Below are 20,056 nucleotides of genomic sequence, written 5' to 3'. Positions count from 1 at the left end.
ATGTGTAACATCATGAAAGTTTTGAATGCTAGAATATTAGCAGTATTAGGAAATATTTAGACAATAGATTAAAAAGTTAATAATTAATAATAGAACAGAATAATTTATTATCATAATTATGTATTGTGATAAACGGCCATGATTGAATAAAAATGAAAAAAGCGCCCCTAGTTTAATTGTAATTTATTGTTTTACACAAACTGTCTAATGGATTGGATCTTCTTGGGACAAGAGGTGGGGCGATGTATAAAGTGTGATGCATTATGATTCATCTGTTTTCAAGACAGCTTGTGCAGCACTTGAAAATGCACTGTGATGTCATGCCTGCTGTTCTGTTTCATGGTCTCAAGCCGTGTAAGGCTAGGCCAACAGCAGCACTGTGACTTCAGCTTGGAAGCTGATAGGCAGCCAGTGTTGCTGCCACAACACTCTGGGTCCTAGGGGCTGCCTTTTTATGGGTTCTTCCTACGGTCCTGCTGTAACATTTAAAGGGCCAGCAGTCTCACTGATGGAGCTAATCAAATGTATTTTCCTTTACCACGAAATAAGCACCCGGCTCTGACCATGTGCTTGCTAGCCTTTAAAAGATGCAGCGGCAACATGGGCAGTGGCGTCGCAACAGGGGGCGGTGCGCCTCAGGTTCCACATCTGGGAGGGTGACAAGCTTGCCCTGCCACCCTGGCCCGGGCGCGGCGGCACGAGCAGCCATCCCCCCCCCACAGCCGCATGTGGAGGATCCTCCGTTTGCAGCTGCAGCTGCGAGCAGAGGATACCGACACTGGCGGCAAACCGCTATGTACAGCACATGTGTGGCTACGTATTGTGCATGTGCTGTACGTAGCGACTCCGCACATGCGCTGTACATAGCAATTTGCCACTGGTGCCGCTTGAGCGCTGTACGGATGGTGGTGGGATCCCTCCTTCTCCATTAGAGCCACAAACGGAAGATCCTCCATTCGCGGCTGCAGCCGTGAGCAGAGGATCCCAGCATCGTCCGTACGGCGCTGGAGCAGCGCCGCTGGCAAACCGCTATGTACAGCGCATGTGTGCCGTTGCTACGTACAGCGAATGCATCATACGTAGCGATGCCACACATGCACCCTATGTGACGATGTCCGGCCCCGGGTGTCCCAGCGCCTTCGTACGCCCCTGAACATGGAATGAACACTGGGAAGTGGTTCCCACAGGCCTTCTCTGTCAAGGACGCCACCATTCCAGCCTCCCCATCCCAGCAAGGAGGCAGCTAACAGCAGCATTCTGCGTGGAAACTCATTGCAGCTTCTGAGCCATTTTCAAGGGCAGCCCCCTGCTGCCACCACTTTCTGAAAGTTTCTCAGTGATCTGTCTTTCAACTCAGAATCTCATAAAGGTAATTTTATGGTGATTAATTCATTTAGGAAGCTCAGTCAGCAGATTATGCTGCACTTTATTCTCATTCTCAGTCACCTTCCATTCAGGCAGCATTTTAACATTTGACATTTTTCTGTCATCACTTTGCCCCCAGTGGCAGGGACTCTTCCTGCAAACTCCATTGCAGGCGGCACATTTGCAGCTGTAACTCAGGCAACAGCTATTGTCCAAGCCTTTGTGTGGACATGCCTGCATAGCATTTTCCATTGATAAAAATTTAAGCATATCAACTCCAACTGTACTTGGAGTCAGCCGATACACTTGGGTGGTGAAGACGCTTCACAGATGGATGCTCTTAACAACTACTTTCCAATTAAGCAACAGCTAAGTGGCTGGTAATTCTGACCTTTTGTTTTAGCAGTAGCAGCCACAGAAGGAGCTCCCTGCTTGTGACAGCAATTTACACATTTGTGAAATGGCTGTATTGCTCTCCTATGAACTCTCTCCTGCCTCAGCCATTCTCAACACATTTGATCCCAGATAAGGAAGACACACATCTGATAGTTAACTTTTTATTGGCAAGAGAAACATTTCAAGCAGCTTCCATGGTGCTCCTCAAATATATCCCAGAAAGGAAAAGTCTGTAAAATGAGTCGGAGGCAGGGGAAGCTTCAGAGCTGGAGGGTGGAGCCAGGACTGGTCAGAAGAAGAGGAGGAAGAATCAGGTCAGGCATGTGAAGGGGTGGGTTCTTCCCCACCTCTCCTGCACCAGAGGCAGTGCCCACACAGTAAAGAGCTAACCATCTGCTGTGCTCATTTCTTTGTCTGTGGAGTGCCCTCCACACCTACCACAAGCTGAAGCAGGAAATGCCAAAATGGAAAGGATCATCACTTTGGGGCATTGAAGAGTTGTGAAAACGTTGAGTATCTCTCTAAGAATCTGGCAGTGATCTCTGATTGGTTAGAGTTGCTTCTTTAACCAGCAGAGTAAATTTTCCATTACTAAAAGATTTCCCCTTAGTAATATGATTGGTTTAATGTTTGACTCGTTGTTGGGTACAATTGCATGAGCAAAAATGAAACAGGATTAAATGGCCACCAAATCATGTGGGGACAGGAGTTGCAAAACACTGGTTGTGAATAGCCATGGAAAGGGCAAGAGTATGGATATTGGGTGACATGGAGAAGTTTGTTTCTCTACACTTGAACTGGACAGCAAACATTTTTCTTGTAACTACTAAGAACATAAGAAGAGCCTGCTGGATCAGGCCAGTGGGCCATTTCGTCCAGCATCCTGTTCTCGCAGTGGCCAACAAGCAGGATCCTGCCGTTTCCAACAACTGGTATTCTGAAGCATTGATGCCTCTGACCACGCAGGCAATGCACAGCCGTCATGGCTAGTAGCCATTGGTAGCATTATCCTCCATGCATTTTCTCATCCTCTTTAAAAGCCCTCCAGGTGGGTGGCCGTCGCTGCTTCCTGGGGGTTCCATAGATCAACCTGCATCACAGGGGGTTGGACTAGATGACCCTCTTGGTCCCTTCTAACTCTACAATTCTGTGATTCTAACTGCTAGGCGAATAAGTACTTTATTTTATCTGTCCTGAATCTTCCAGCCTTCAGCCTCATGGGGGGTTCACAAGTACTAATGCTGTGAGAGAGGGAGAAAAGCTTTTTTCTCCCCGCTTTCCCCACAGCACGCATAATGTTATAAACTTTGATCATGTCACCTCTTGCTCACCTTTTCTCTCAGCTTGAAAAGTCCCCCAAAGTGCAGCCATTCTTCATAGGGAGCTGCTTCATCCCCAAGAGAGATTGTGGGGGAAGCATATTGCAGGAGTTTCTGCTCTGTGGCTGCTTTCCCCCTGTGGCATGTCTGTCTCGGAAGGGACTTATGCCCAAATGTGCTCAGACTACACTTAGGCAGGAAGAACCAGATGCACAAATATTAGGCGGGGGGATACCTGGCTTACTAGCAGTACATGCAAAAGGGATCTAGGGATCTTAGTAGTTTAACATGAGTCAACAGTGAGATGACTCATCAACAGAAATATAGTGTCCAGATCAAGGGAAGTAGAGTCCCACTCTATTCTGCCTTGGTCAGACCACACATGTGCCACAGTTTAAGAAGGATATTGACAAGCTGGAAGGTGTGCAGAGGAGGGTAACCAGGATGATCAAAGGTCTTGAAACCAAGCCTTACAAGGAACAGTTGAGGGAGCTGGGTATGTTTAGCCTGGAAAAGAAGAGAGTGAGAGGAGATAGGATAGTCGTCTTCAAATGAATCTAAGGGGCTTTCACTTGGAAGAAGGAGCATGCTTGTTTTCTCCTGTTCTGGAGGATAGGACTTGTACCTTGAATCAAGAAAGGACATTTCAACTGAACATCAGGAAGAACTTTCTGACAGTAAGAGCTGTTTGCCAGTCAAACTGACTCCTTCGGGAGGATGTGAACTCTCCTTCCTTGGAGGTTTTTAAGCAGAAGTTGGATGGCCATTTGTCATAGACCATAGAATTGTAGAATTGGAAAGGGACCAAGGGTCATCTAGTCCAACCCCCTGCTTTAGTTAGGATTCCTGCAATACAGGGGGTTGGACTAGATGACCCTTGGGGTACCTTCCAATTCTGCAGTTCTATGATTCTATGATTCTTTGAACTGAAAAAAATGCAGATGGACTGGGAAAGAATAAGATTAATGAGCATTAAGACTGGGATGTAAATCATGTAAAATCCAAGGACTGATTAATTTTCTTGAATTTTTTTTCTAATAATTGAAATTTATTTCTCTTCATAGATTTTGTAGTTGCTTTGAGAATATTACTTGTTTGCTGTATGTACTCTAGTATTTCCCGTTTCCCCAAGTGTTCCAGATGTGTAAATACCTGCTCAAGAACATTTTGATTATTAAAACAAAAAAACCAAACAAAGCTACTCTAAATCGGTAGAAGGAGAAAATGTGTTTTCATTGGCAAGAATATAAAAGATTTATTCACCTTCTAGATTTTAGGAATTATAGCACTGTCGGAAAAGTGCATTCCTTGGCAAAACATGGTGCACATTACATAGACAAGAAATAATTACTGCATTTGTTGAGAGCTGTTTATAGAACAAAAATATATAAAACATATTTTGCAGGGTGAAAATCAGTTGCTTGGTAAATAACACTCTGCATGGTGTGACAGTAATGAGGAATTTTATCTACATCTACTAAAATCACAGTTTGCAACAGCTGTTTTATGTTTTATCTACTCTTTCTGAGGCAAGTGTGCTAATATTTGATATTACAGTGTTTAAAATCAAAGTTCTCTGCTTGATCTTCAGCTGATGTAAATCAGCAAACTAGATCAATATCAGCTGATGAGATGGTTGTGGCTAAAGCACAGCACACATGAGCGGAACAGCTGTCCCCTATGAAGTTCTTCAGCCCGTTGCTGAAATCTTCACTGTATGTTGCACTCATCATTTTACTTTTTGTAAATCTCTTTGAGGGGTTTTTTAAACCTTAGTGTGCAGGCTGAATAACGTGCCTGGAGATGCTCCTTCAGGTATGCAGGTCCAAATCCATTTAGGGCTTTAAAGGTAAACACCAACATTTTGAATTGTGTTAGGAAATGTACTGGCAGCCAATGAAGATCCTTTAGGACTAGTGTTCTATGGTCCCGGCTGCCACTCCCAGTCACCAATCCGCATTTTGGATTAGTTGTGGTTTCTGAGTCATCTTCAAAGGTAGCCCCGCGTAGAGCGCATTGCAGTAATCCAAGTGGGAGATAACCAGCGCATGCACCACTCTGGTGAGACAGTCTGTCTCACCAGAGTGGTGCATGCTCTAGTTATCTCCCGCTTGGACTACTGTAACGCGCTCTACGTGGGGCTACCTTTGAAGGTGACCAGGAAACTGCAATTAATCCAGAATGTGGCAGCTAGACTGGTGACTGGGAGTGGCCGCCGGGACTACATAACACCAGTTCTGAGAGATCTGCACTGGCTCCCAGTACGTTTTGGAGCACAATTCAAAGTGTTGGTGCTGACCTTTAAAGCCCTAAATGGCCTTGGTCCTGTATACCTGAAGGTCTCCACCCCCATCATTCAGCCTGGACACTGAGGTCCAGCGCAGAGGGCCTTCTGGCGGTTCCCTCATTGTGAGAAGTGAGGTTACAGGGAACCAGACAGAAGGCCTTCTCAGTAGTGGCACCCACCCTGTGGAACACCCTCCCTTCAGATGTGAAGGAAATAAGTAGCTATCCTATCTTTAAAAGACATCTGAAGGCAGCCCTGTTCAGGGAAGTTTTTAATATTTAACGCTGTATTGTTTTTAATACCTGATTGGGAGCTGCCCAGAGTGGCTGGGGAAACTCAGCCAGATGGGCGGGGTATAAATAATAAATTATATTATTATTATTATTATTAGGAGAAATAAGATAAGCACAAAGGATAAAAAAGGTGATCAGCAGCTCTAGCATTTGCTGCCCCATTCTCAGGCTGCCTCTTGAAGGACCTTGGCTGAGATGTGGTGGCAAGAGTGCTGCTGGGATGCATCACCTGCCCAGTAAGTAGTAGCAATGTACCTGCTAGGAAGTTAGTGTAGCAGCTCCATCCCACCAGGCAAACTGTTTCTGCCCACAGCCCATTAAGCTAGTAGCCTAATATAAAAAGCAAGCAAACCTAATTTTAAAAAATGAAGAAACAAAATCTGGCAGGATTTGAACCATTGGCCCCTTGTATTATATGGAGATGCCATGGCTAATCTCTGACACAAATTAAACCCTTGGTAATAGGGATGTGACACGTGTGTGTGTGTGTGTGAGAGAGAGAGAGAGAGAGAGAGAGAGAGCACATTTGTGAGAGTAAGGAGAGCATGTTTTGTGGAATTGTGGTCAAACTGTTGTAGTCAAATTCTAACTAAATGGTGGCTAGATGGGAGTAGCAGCACTGGGGCATCTCTGTTGTGCCCCAGTGATTTCACCTAGGGAAATAATGTCAAAAGCATCACGAGGGTGCAGTTTCTTTGTAAAATTGACATTATTTACAAATCTACAAGCAACACATCTAGGAAGTAAACAGGCTTCTTCAGTGGGCAGCAAAGCACTTAGCCCTACTTCAGATTCTGAGTGAAAGCAACTGCAGCCCGAGGATGCTTCATCCAACACACAGCTCATGGTGGACACATTTCGCATGGGGATTCCATTCCTGGCCCCCATGTTTATAAGCATGTATAAGCAAACCCTGTTATGGCCCATTATGCCTCACCCACATTATGTCCCTGAAAGGACCCACATTTCAGCGATTGTGCGCCAATTGGATGCGCATAAAATGGTCACCACTTGGTGACCTTGGAAGTCGAATGGAATCTGTTCCAGAAGTCCGTTCAACTTCCAAAATGTTCGAAAACCAAAGCACAGCTTCTTTTTCGCTGCAGGAAGCTCCTGCAGCCAATCGGAAGCCACGGAAGCCCAGTCAGACGTTCGGCTTCCAAAAATAGTTTGCAAACCAGAACAGTCACTTCTGGGTTTGAGACGTTCAGGAGCCAAAACGTTCAGGAACTAAGCTGTTTGACTTCCAAGGTACGACTTATATGGTAGTAACAGTCATTTATGAACAAACTTCCCAAACATGTTTCTGATAGTGTATTGGCTAACAATTAAGTTACTGTCCCTTTCCTCTAGTTGGGCTGAAAAGTTCTGAATAATGGTACGGGTTGAGCTATTAATAATAAATCCTTAAAATTCAAGCACTTCCCTGATACTTTTTACTTTGCTACATCTTTCTGGAGAAACAACAGGTTCCTCTCCACATGCATAGCAGAAATCAATGCAGATTATCAATATCCCCCTCTGCAGGTAATAAAATGCCAAGCAGTGTTTCTGTCTATCTATAGTGATCCTCCAGAATTGCTTTAAATTGGTTCTGATGTGTATAAAAATCATTTCCTTAATGATCAAAGCTTTTCTTTCTCCCCATGACATGTTATTTCATATCCACTACACATAATAGATGCTGGCTTCCTTCTCTGTCCAGCTATGGTATACTAGGCAACTAAAATTCATGTAGGAGAGCAGGAATTAGAAGAAATGACTGTTTTGGGCCCTTTGAAGACTGTTTTGCTTATGCATTTGAGCAAAATCTGAAAAACCATTCTTTTGATTTATTTCTAAATGACATTTTAATGGCTTTTATTACTTTCTTCCTTTTAGTGGGGAAAAGCTCCCACTCTGGCTTCTTATTCTCATATACTGTTCCATTCCTGATACCAGTGTGGGGGTAAGTGCTGCAGAACCAGGAAATGTGCAGTTTTATGTACAGTGTTTAGGTTAAAAAGGCTTTACTTCTGTTATAATTCCATTATGTAAATAACAGAATTAAATATAGGAAACAACCCTAATTACATCCCTGTTTATCCATATTAATGCATCAGTCTAATATGCTATGTTAAATTGTCAATTTCTTGTGCACTCATTAGAACATTTTCTCTCTCTTTTGCACTATAAACGTACTGTGGCATCCATTAAAATATGCTGCTAAAAAAAATCTGTAAAATTTATATGTAAATCTGCCTGAAGAAAAGGTGTTGCAACATCATTAGTATTGTAGGGGGAAATCCTATGGTTGGAATTTGACCTAGAATCATAGAATCATAGAGTTGGAAGAGACCACAAGGGCCATCGAGTCCAACCCCCTGCCAAGCAGGAAACACCATCAGAGCACTCCTGACATATGGTTGTCAAGCCTCTGCTTAAAGACCTCCAAAGAAGGAGACTCCACCACACTCCTTGGCAGCAAATTCCACTGTCAAACAGCTCTTACTTTCAGGAAGTTCTTCCTAATGTTTAGGTGGAATCTTCTTTCTTGTAGTCACATGTGGGTCCAACTGTGTCTTAGGTCTGAAGAGTCCCAAACACAGCTCTTAAACATATCCCGACTTGTGTGCTGATGGCCCACCCTATTCTGTTTTACCTGGGGGGGAAACACTGTTTACAGCTAAATCAGAACAAACGTCCAGCGGTATAGGAAGCCCCACCAGCGCCTGGGACATGCACACTGAACTGGGGAGGGGGTGATTTCAACTAGCAGAAGGCACAGGGTCTCCATGTCATGAAGGCCCTTTGAAACCAGGGGTTTGGAGGAACTGCACCCCACATGAAACTTTGGCTCATGTGGTCCTGATGTGAGCACCAAATGCACTAAGGATTTGCTAAGAACAACTGAACTACTAAATGTTAGTTGCTTAGAAGATGTCAACTGAGAACTAATATAGCAAAATCTAATTTGTATCCTATCTGTGAGGACCTCATGGTATGAGATGCAGGAGGAAGGTGGCAGGATCATGAGACAAACGCAGCCTCGTTTCTTCCGCCATCAGTAATTTGGCTTTAACAACCCAGCAAATTAATCTTGTCTAGTTTTGCATTCTCAAGGAATCTACCATGCAGTAACAAATTAAATTAAACAGCTTGAATATACCAGCATGATTTTTGTTTTAGCAAACAGTTCTCATGAGGAGAAGGATTGCATATTGTATATAACGAAAGTGGTTCTGCTACTTTTTACTTATTTGGCATCAGCTGAGCATGGAAGATGAGCATGGAAAACATGTTCATCCTTCATTCCACGTTGTTGCTGATGGAAGAACAAGATGCATGTTTGCATAAGCAAATGAGATTTATACCTCCAGTGTGCATGAAACTGAAAGAAAGGGAAAGTATGGGAGAAAATAGTTCCCCAATGGGAGCATATTTATTTAGTCATTGAATTTATATACCACTCTTAGGGCTTAGGGCGGTTCACAGAACAAAAACAAAATATAAAACCACAATATATGTAATCATATGAGAATGTGTTGGGTATTTGTGGGTCCAATGGCTTATTTAAATTGGGCTGCATTACCCCTAAACAAAATACAGTTCCTCATCTCAGCTTAGTCTTACAAGTAACATCTAAATTAAGAATATTTACTTTTGTTTAAGGGGAAGATTCAGGACATGAGAAGTTTACCAATGAAGTGACAAGTGAGCATGCATCAGTTTTGCAAAGTTCATATGCTTACACAATATGATAGAAAACAGGCATTTAGTCTTTCAAAGGAAAGATGAAATGAAGAGAGAATGAAAATGAAGACTGATGGGCTGCATACTTTCTAGAACATACAGCTCTTGGGCACTCTCTAGATAGCCTGACAATTTCTGTGGAACCCTGCACTCCTGATCCAGCCATGGTTCTTGTCTCTGACCTGCTAAGAGCAGCCCAGTAAGCTTTTGGACATCAACAGCCCTGAGGGTGGGGTGGTTAAAGCCTGATTCAGCCACAGTCACTATCTCTGCTGCTATGGCACCAGGAAGATAACCATCTTTTGGACCAGGAGCACTGGGGAGATTTGATCTGCCACTTTCTCCCAAGAGTCTCAATTTAGCAACATAGGGTAGCATTCTCCCTCTTCCGTGTGTGTGTGTGTGTGTGTGTGAGAGAGAGAGAGAGAGAGAGAGAGAGAGAGAGAGAGCTCCCACCCTCACTGCTACCCACCCCCACTGGTATGTACACCTGAAGGGCCACCCACTGCTACAACCATCCCTTGGCAGCAAAAAGTGGTTCATTCTCCCTCTTGCTCTGAAGGTCTGCTTCATACATGCAACTAGATTGCTTGATTTCCGTACACTTTATAGCTGAATGTGCAAACTGGCTATATGGAAAAGCTTTTAGTTACAGGCACCTGAGAAAGATGTGAAAAGATGTGAAAAAAGGGTGAGAAGCTGCCAGCTCTGCAGGCAAGGGGTGACATAACTGGGCTCCTGAGCCCCGCAGGGGTGCAGCAGAAAGAATGTAGTTGGTCAAGGGAGCCAAGGACTCAAAAAGGTTGAAAACCTCTGGTATAATGAATCAGCCCTATAAAATATGCATGCAATTTATAGATCCTTTACCCTTCTCTATGTATTTTACTTACTTACACACACACACACACACACACACACACACACATGGATATTTTAGACTAGGGGTCAGCAACCTTTTTCAGCCGTGGGCTGGTCCACCGTTCCTCAGACCATGTGGTGGGCTGGACTATATTTGGGGGGTGGGGTGGAAATGAATGAATTCCTATGCCCCACAAATAACCCAGAGATGCATTTTAAATAAAAGGACACATTCTACTCATGTAAAAACACACTGATTCCCGGGCCAGATTGAGCAGGAGATTGGGCTGCATCCGGCCCACGGGCCTTAGGTTGCCTACCCCTGTTTTAGACTAGACTCTTACATTATAATTTCACAGGACATTTTGGAGCTGTTAATTTGAAAACGTTTTTAATCAGCAGTGAAATCCCAATTTGTTCTCACTCCCCTCAACAAGAAAATCTCTTTTTGGAGGAAAGGATGGAGTGAATTTACATTATAATGAGCAAATTCTTCAGAGCAAGTAGATCAGTGTTGACATAAAGGGTAATGGAAGAGAGACATTCCCATTTTGAGTCCTTTCATTTCCATTCTCTGTCTTACATATTCGCTTTCCTGCTGCTGAGGAAATACGTTACTTGCTTTATTCAGTCAACAATTGCAAAGCATTGTAAGTTGGCTAGAACTGAATGCGTGTGAGGAGAGCTGTTCCCTGTCAGGACAGACAGACAGACAGACACACACACACACACACACACACACACACACACACAGGAAGGCAACAAAATCTTTCGCTGAATGTACTTGCTGCTTCTTAGCTCCTAATTTCTTATAATACAGTTCTGTGATTTGCTTTAATTGAGGAATATTGTGTCATGTAGAAAGGTGCAACCTGCATGATTAGAGGGTTAGAGCATCTTTCCAGGAAATGCTAAAATGTTTGGGATTTTTTAGCACAGAAGCAAATGATTAATTGGCAACCTGATTGAGGTTTATAAAATCATGAACGGTATATGGCAGCCTTGTCCAACCTGGTGCCCAGCAGATGCTTTGGGATACAACCCCCATAAACTGCAGTCTGGGTGGCCAAAGGACAGGGATTATGGGAGATTTGGTCCCATTGGAGGAGGGGTGTCATCCAGTTGCAGAAGGCTGGTATAGAGATGGTGACTGGAAAGAAGGGTTGAAGGGAAGAAATTGATGAGCAGTAGATTAAAGAAAGAAAGAAAGAAAGAAAGAAAGAAAGAAAGAAAGAAAGAAAGAAAGAAAGAAAGAACTTCTTCACACGTATAATTAACACAGAGACGTGACAATGACTGCTGTCTTGGAAAAGATTAGACAAATTCATGGATGTTCACTTTTTCATTGGGCGTTAGCCACATAGCTAAAAAGTGAAAGCTCCGTGTTCAGGGGAAGGGTCCCTGGGGGCAAATAAAAATAGGAAACCTGCTGATTTCATATCTGCTTGTGAGGATTGTGGAAGCATCTCGGTGATGACCGTTGGAAATGGGATGCTGGACAAGACAGACACTTGGTCAGAACTAACAGTTGCCCTTTGACATTCATTAAGTCTAATTAATTAATTGCCACATGATAATGCTACTCACATCTGTAAAACTCCCCTCATTTTTATTTATTTATTTATTAGTCTCCCCCCCTTCCAAAAATGAAATTCAAAGCAGCTTTCAAATATTGTATGCCAAGGATGCTGAATATTGAATATGGAATTCTTCAAAGTTAATTGTGCAAAAGAATTTTATACAAATGTGTTTTGGTGTTATTAGTTTGATATTTCAATAGTTGTAGAATAGAGGGGGTGGTGTTTAATTTTTTTTGTAAAGGTGTGATGGGAAAAGGGAACCGTGGGTGGGAGTTGGTGTGGTGTTTGGGTGGCCTTCGTGAAGAAAAGGAAGACCGAATCTGCAACTTAAACAGAGTGATGCCTTGAACACTCACTTCTTTGACAGGCTCCCCAAATTTTGATTGAGGTAGTTATGAGGCATGAGTGATGCTCCCTGCCTTGAATGGCTTTCCAGAGAGGCGTGTCCAGCCCATATAATGCATAGGCAGAAGAATGACTCAAACACGGAATATTATGGGTAAAAATGCTGTGTATAGAACATAAATATGTGAGATTCAGCTATGTCAATTTATTATCAATTACAGAAAGTTGATTCATTATATCTGCACAAGCGTTATCAATTTGATCTGAGTCCTTTGGTAACCTGTTAGCTTCAGAAGAAGCACAAACTACTCTTTTGTATCCACTGCTGTTTGATGGATTTCCCACTGACTAGTACGAGATCACCTTACAGATAAAATAGGTTTTAAATACAATTTCTGTCCATCTTTCCAGTACTGCCAACTCTACAAAATTGTTGTTGTTGTTTAGTCGTTTAGTCGTGTCCAACTCTTTGTGACCCCCTGGACCAGAGCACGCCAGGCCCTCCTGTCTTCCACTGCCTCCCGCAGTTTGGTCAGACATGCTGGTAGCTTCGAGAACACTATCCAACCATCTCGTCCTCTGTCATCCCCTTCTCCTTGTGCCCTCCATCTTTCCCAACATCAGGGTCTTTTCCAGGGAGTCTTCTCTTCTCATGAGGGGGCCAAAGTATTGGAGCCTCAGATTCAGGATCTGTCCTTCCAGTGAGCACTCAGGGCTGATTTCCTTCGGAATGGAGAGGTTGGATCTTCTTGCAGTCCATGGGACTCTCAAGCGTCTCCTCCAGCACCAGAATTCAAAAGCATCCATTCTTCGGCGATCAGCCTTCTTTATGGTTCAGCTTTCACTTCCATACATCACTATTTACAAAATTAAGAATGGCTTTGCTGGGGACTTTAGTTTGTTTCTGACATTGCACTTACAGTGTTTCTTTCATGCAACGAGACTTCCTATCCTCTCCCCCTGCTCCCTCAGAATCTGCTCCAGTCTGGAGCAGGTTTTGAGAGGGGAGCTGCAGGGGAGAAGAGAGGATGGGCAAGTTCCATTGCGCACACGGAAGTCTGCTGCACTAGCTAGCAGAACAGCAGTGTGGGATATGACCCAGTACACTTAATATTTCTCATAGCTACAATTCTCAGCTTTCTTGCTTATTTCAATTAAAGGAACCAATCCAGGTGTGCCTTCATTTCTAAGCACAGATTGTCTGTCTACAAAACCAAGTTATACATTATGAGGTCCCATCTATTTCAGAGGGCTTCATGCCTTCCAGTGAAATTGGTTGAACTGACAGGTGTTTAACTTTGGATGAATCGTTCCCATTGTCCTTTAAAAACACTGAGATTCCAAGTGCAGAGCAATCCACATTCTAAACCAATAACTTCATGCAGTAGGAAATGTAGAGCTTAGTCTGTTGCAGTATAAGAATATATTCCTAATCCTCTAGAAGGCAATTGAAGTTTTAATTAAATATATAGTGTTTCAAAAATATCCATTTTTGTTTATTGTTGTTTCTCAAGGTAAAATGCAGCTTCCAACAGCCTACTAAGAAAAATAAAATAAAATAAAATAAAATAAAATACATTTTACTGGTTTGAAAAGCTGAAAGGGTATTAGCCCTCTACCAGTCATAGTATTTTTAGGACACATGGGGGGCATTTCCCCCCCCTCTCAGTGATTGCCCATGGAGCCTGTCTGCAAGTGAAATCCATACGTAATACTTCTGTCAGCAAAGCCTTACTAGAAAAGAGCTTATAATAGATATTCACATCTGCTCCTTTGGACACCCTAATCCATCGTAGAGATCTTTGCTGTGTCAGGCTTTGTTTTAGATGAAGTAGCCCAGTAGTTATAAATGTGTGCAAATTAGGGCATATTTATCATGCTTAGACTGGCTTCTCTTGTACTTATATCAGTGTCCCTCCTCTAAGTGTGGAGTGTGCAGAAATGTGCTGAAATAACTTGGAAAGTTAAGCCTGCTCTTTCTCCTCTAGCAAATTCAAAATCTAAGGCAAATTTTCCTCAGCCCCCCATGCTTTGCTTGTTTATTCCATCCTCATCCTCATTCTGTTTACTTGTTTAATTCCTTTCTCCATTCTCTGAGTTGTGTAACCAGAATTTAGTACAGCGTATCCTATAGCAGAATTAATTGTTCCGTTTTCTGCTTCATTTTTGCAAATTGTGCAAACCATTACTAATAGAATTCCAAGCAGAGGAAAACAGGAGACATCTCAAGAAAGGGAACAGACATTGGGTTGGATCAAGATTGAGTTAGTTGAGTTTAGGTTCCATTGAACTCAGTGGTTCATGTTCTAAGTCCCACACATTTCAATGGGACGTAAGTGCATTTAAGGATGCAGTCTAAACCCTGGCCAGGGCCTGGCAGGGTTTAACACAGTAGTTGTGCTATTGCTTTACCCATAGCCCTGCTGCTCATGTTGGCCAGGATGGAAATGAGGCAGGGCTGTATCTGGTGCTCAGTGCCCTGTGCCAGTTTGGACCCAGTGCCATCACGTGACTGCGCAGAGGGCCATCTCAGCCCCTCTCCACCTCTGGAGTACACCATTTTGGGATTTCCACTAGTCGCCACCAGACAGGGATCTTGCCTGCCTGCACATTCAGTGGGTGGAAGGGGAGCTCCATGCCAGCAGGCTGATGCTGGCATCACCCTACAGGGGGAGCCTGGCAGGGTTGGGTGAAGGAGAACTTCTGCCCAATCCAGCACCCACCCACCCACCTGGTGCAAAGGGGACTGGGGCTGCACCCTCAGCTAGATTAACTCTAGCTCATTGTCAAGTGAAGCTTCTGTCTAAAATTCACATAAAAGTCTTGGATCAATTCATAACCTCAAATTCTTCTACTGACGTTAGCCATGGCAAAGTCTCATTGAAAGCAATAGAGTAGAACCCATTGAAAGTGGTGGGTAGCCTTTGTCAATTTCCCTAATAGTACCCAACTTCACAGAGCTGTTGCAAAGATGCAAGAAATAAGGTTAAAAAGGTAAGTTGGTCATTAGAAGCATCTGCTGGACACCCATTTAGTATTAAGAAGTCATGCAGGAAGGCCCATTCTGAAATGTGAAAATGCACCCCGAGGCATGGGGGGATAGAGCAGGTTTTAAAAGGAGTATAAGATACTCCTTTTGGCACAGTGAATCTCATTGAAACTATGAAGTGAGATAGTTGCAATGTTAAATCCCACTGCTTCAGTAAGATCAACATTTATTATATGTCCATGTGCACCTATCCTCAGAATGGCAAGTTACTATTGGCTTCCGGGACTATTTATGAATTAAGGAGAAGGGATAACGGCAGCGGCAGCAGCAATAACAACAGCAACAATAATTTTATTATGGGAGGGCATTCGAAAGGGAGGGCATTCTACCACCAAGAAGGCCCTCTGCCTTGTTCCCTGTAACTTCACTTCTCACAGTGAGGGAACCGCCAGAAGGCCCCCAGAACTGGACCTCAGTGTCCAGGCTGAACAATGGGGGTGGAGTTGTTCCTTCAAGTCAGCCTTTGACCTGGAAAAAACAAATTCTTCAACTTTGGGTAATTTTTTAAACCATAGACCAGAACACATAAAGGGCTTATAATCACCCTGAGTGTATTTTGAACTTTCTGCTTTACCCCAAAAGTGCTTGTAATCATTACTTGAATTGCAGTGATGTCTTTCTTGGAAGGACCACATCTGCTTTGAAATGATTTTATTGATTTTTGATTGTACGTGAAGCTCGTGATTATTACATTTAATTTATGAGGAGTTTCTCAGGTACGTTTAGAGAGTAATTCAAATATATAATATTCCAGATCCTAGCTTAACTTTAGCTCTTAAGTGATCTCTCTACAATGGCATATTGGGGTAGAATAATAGAATCAAAGAATTGTAGAGTTGGAAGGGACCCAAGGGTCATCTAGTCCAACCCCCCGCGATGCAGGAATATCAGCTAAAGCATCCAGGACAGATGGCCAGCCAAACTCTGCTTAAAAACCTCCAAGGAAGGAGAGTCCACCACCTCCCAAGGCAGTCTGTTCCACTGTCAAACAACTCTTCCTGTCAGAAAGGTTTTCCTGATATTTAGCCAGCATCTTCTTCTCCTCCTTCTCCTTTTTTAAAAAAACGGTTTCCTGTTTGTGATTCTGGTATAGTACTAGCAATTTGGATTCTAATATCCTTGGACAGTGTTCCAATGTCCTAACTACCTATGAGTGGTAGCCTATACTTCCACTGGTAGAGGGCAGTGATATGACACAGAGAAGTGGGAACCTTTGCAATCCCACTTCTAAGTTCCTCATGAAGCCTAGCCAGGTGAGTAAGGAGCATGGGATGATAGTGCTCCGTTGCCAGAGCTTTAGAAGAGCAGCGCTGAACCAGCTAACAGTACCCTTCTCAGTAGCTCCAAGTAACTTTAGTAAGTAGAAAGACCCTCAGGAAGCTGAAGGCATATTGGAAGAGTTATTCAGATTCATTATAATATTGATAACAATTAATTAAACTTCTATACTGCCCTTCACCTGAAGATCCTGGGGAAGTTTGCAATATAAAAACAAAAATACATACCATAGTAACAAACAATAACACACACCCCACACACTCACAGTTTAAAATGCCATAGATTGTTCAATCACCCAAAGGCCTGGGAGAAGAGGAATGTTTTTACTTGGTGCCTAAAGCTACATAGTGAAGGCCCTAGGCAAGCCACCCTGGGGAGAGCAATTCAGATCACCCTCTTCCTGCCCAGTTGAGAAAACAAGGTCCAAGGTGTAGCCTGTCACGTGCATTGGGTTGATGACATGTTGGGGCAGCCCCACAGTCATCATGGCAGCCATGAAGTCCTGTGCTGGACCTCTTCAGGATCTCATTCCATGGATTCCGTCATGTGTCCAGGGTCCAAAGGATTTGAGTTATCCCACCCAACTCTTGACCTTGAGGCTGTCACAGGTTCCTGCTATGGGAACCTCTGCTTGGCTGAAGGAATGCTACCAGTAAAACATGTACTTCCCTTTAGCCACCCAAATTTTCATGCTGGAAAACTGAGTTACTGGCAATAGAGGGTGACAGAGGGCAGTGTGTATTTATAGCCTTTGACTCAATCAGGCTTTTAGGTTTTGTAATGGAGTTGGAAGTTCTAGCCCTTGCCAGTTTTTGGAAAATGTAGATCCAAAAACTGCTGCTTCTAGATATCCTCCCCAGCCCTCTTTGACACCCTTTTCTGTCATCCACCTTCATAATCTCTCTCTCTCTCTGGGTTACAAATTAATGATTCTTGCTCAGTATCTGATATAATTTATGTTTTCAATAGCTAGTTGCATTTTAGAGCCATTGAAATGTCTATTCTCTCTGGTCCATATTTTTACCTAGATTACAGAGTAAGCATTCAAGAGGGCTCCCCCACTTCCTTCAAATCAAGTTGGAAGCTCTTAGTTTCGATTCCATTGCAAGGAGGGGTATTGCAGGAAATGGACCTCTTGGTGTACATACTGGCCATCCTCTTCTTCCAAGGGTTTGCTAGATAAGTAGCTGTCTTCAGTTTGGGGGGCAGTTTTTTACTTCAATGCATAGCAAACGTTCATGCTCTCATTGCTAAACACTTATGGCCCCTTACAATCTAAATTTTATTTATACATATACCTATGGTAAAAATATTGTGCAAAAAACTTAAGGTTTGTTTTAAAAATTCATTTTATTGATTTGCATATTTAATTTACAGATTTATTTCATGTTTTAATTCAAAATTTTGCTTCCTGATTACAGAATATGAATGACTGGACTAAAGGCATTTAAGCCTTATATTAAACAATGGTCCCCACAGTTTTGTTTACTTGAATGGCAGTGTGAAATCCTCAGGTTTATTTAATCACTCTCAGATCTAATCTCTTTTAAATATTGATTTTATGTACTTTGTGGTAAAAGTGCTTGCTTATCTGAGTCTTAGTTATGTGCAGAAAATGGATAAATTGAACATGAGAGTCTACAGCCTCAGGCACGGAGCTGCCAAAGTTGCTTCTTTACTCTTGTCTTCTGGACCTCTGATCTCCTTGCTCTATGTTATAGGTCGCATTGTAGCTCTCGCAAGCAACGATGGAACTGTTAAGACCTTAGAACTCAAATCGGGTCATCTGTCCAGCTTGTTGGGCCATGAAGATGAAGTTCAGAGCATCGTTTTTGATCACAAGGCAGAACATCTGGTCTCGGGTGGCTCTGATGGTACCGTTCGCATTTGGAACTGAGACACTTGTCCACTATTTTATTAAATCTCACAGTAATTCTCCTGCACCCTCCTAGCAGTGCTGGTGGCTTAAAATGTATTTCCATTATCTGAAATAAAGCAAAGTTTTCATCTCTTAGTTTAATTTTATATATATGTACACACACTATCTTTTTGCAATCATGCCTGTTTATTTGGCAATAAAGAATGCATGAAAGGAAGATATCATTTGGCATTTTCCTCGAGAAATAGCTTTACAATGACGCCTAATGACAGAGGAGATGAATTGCAGGGGAAATTATCCCCACCACCACCAAGGTACTACAGCTCAAGGCAGAAGAGAAAATATACTTTTCTGGCAGTGGTGCTATATTTAACTTGTTCTAACCTCTAAATTCATCTACACTTTAGAGTTCAATACAGATCTACACACACACACACACACACACACACACACACACACACACACACACACAAATGTATTTTTTAAAGTAGTAATTCTGACTGACAGCAAAACAAGAATGTGTAAGTTTCAGACCAATGCCTTGACAGATACCCTTGCCTCATCATTCAGTAACTGCAGAAAGCCTCAATCTACCGACTGCCACTTCCTGGAACGTAGCCCTGCAGTCTCGTCTGATTCTACCGTTTTGAAATCGGCAGGGTTTCTGTTTTGTTTCTTTGGAAGGGAGTTGTCAAATGCAAAAGTATATTTATGGGTAATTTAGAAAATACCTTCCGTCTAGGGAAAGCTTCCCAGAGTGAACGTGGACCCACTGAGTAGAAGCGTAGGATTTCTTTTCTTCGCCCAGAGGAGCGGCACGTTCCGCCGCCTGCATGATGCAAAATGCGAATCGCCGGCTGCTGTCCGTGGTGCTGAAGGATCCCAGAATCGGCTCGACAGAATGTGCTCCGAAGGTGCTGCTGTTCAGTGCTGAATCTTGCCAAAAGTTGCTGCCGTGCTTGAAACCCACACGTCCCCTATCATTTGTTTTGGGGAGAGCCTCTGGAAAGCCACACTGACACGATGGTGCTGCTGACTGCATTTCGGTCTGGATTGGCTCTAAGCTCCAGCATGCTGTTGCTGTTGCTGTTTCTGGAACTGGAAGCGTAGCACATTCTCCACCCTTGCCTGCTTTTTTGCAGATATACAGAGCGGTGTGATCTGGTGGGGGTCTTTTTTGGTGGGGGGTGGAACTGAAGATCGCAACCAAGGATATAAGGAGATAAAAGAACAATCTAGCAACAATGACCATAATTTTGGAGTGTAGCTTTATACCAAGCAGCCTCACCTCTGGACCCCCTTATGGTTGTTGATTTGAATTCTGAACACAAGGTTAAAGCTTCAGTCTCTTGGTGTATCTTCCGGGTTTCCTGTGTGAAATGGGAGGCATTGGGGAAAGGGATTTTCCATGATTCTTTCTTGGAAGTGTAATTAAGAGGACTTGCTGAAATTTTAATCTATGGTGGCCTGTAACCCTTTCCAGCTTTCACTTGGAATAGGTAAGTATACATTTTACAATGAAATAAAATAGAGACTTCTCAAGAATTTAAAATCCCCTAAAATCAGTAATAATAAAAGAGAATAAATTTGTACTGTGATAGCTTTCCAGAGCTTATTTTTATGTTGAATTTTTAAACAACAGAATAAATTTTCATTCTATTCCATCCCTCCTCTC

The 20,056-nt window shown here is 42.9% G+C and overlaps 2 protein-coding genes across 6 annotated transcripts in view; both read left to right on the top strand.

Moving 5' to 3' along the window:
• Positions 1 to 18,510, top strand: part of SPAG16 (sperm associated antigen 16) — a 444,022-nt gene extending 425,512 nt beyond the window's left edge. For both annotated transcript variants that reach the window (XM_083708993.1, XM_083708994.1), the window contains one exon: positions 18,224 to 18,510. In XM_083708993.1, coding sequence (XP_083565119.1) covers positions 18,224 to 18,399 — 176 coding nt within the window. In that variant the 3' untranslated portion in view covers positions 18,400 to 18,510. The remainder of the gene's footprint in view (positions 1 to 18,223) is intronic.
• A 52-nt stretch (positions 18,511 to 18,562) lies between these two features.
• VWC2L (von Willebrand factor C domain containing 2 like) overlaps positions 18,563 to 20,056 on the top strand; it is a 123,008-nt gene continuing 121,514 nt past the window's right edge. For all 4 annotated transcript variants that reach the window (XM_083714910.1, XM_083714912.1, XM_083714909.1 and 1 more), the window contains exon 1: positions 18,563 to 19,880. In XM_083714910.1, the coding sequence (XP_083571036.1) occupies positions 19,841 to 19,880 (40 nt within the window). In that variant the 5' untranslated portion in view covers positions 18,563 to 19,840. The remainder of the gene's footprint in view (positions 19,881 to 20,056) is intronic.

This window comes from Podarcis gaigeae (genome assembly GCF_964106915.1).
Source record: "Podarcis gaigeae genome assembly, chromosome: 1".
Taxonomy (NCBI): Eukaryota; Metazoa; Chordata; class Lepidosauria; order Squamata; family Lacertidae; genus Podarcis; species Podarcis gaigeae.
The sequence above is the reverse complement of the archived record's forward strand: the minus strand, read 5'-3'. Positions and strand labels throughout refer to the sequence as shown.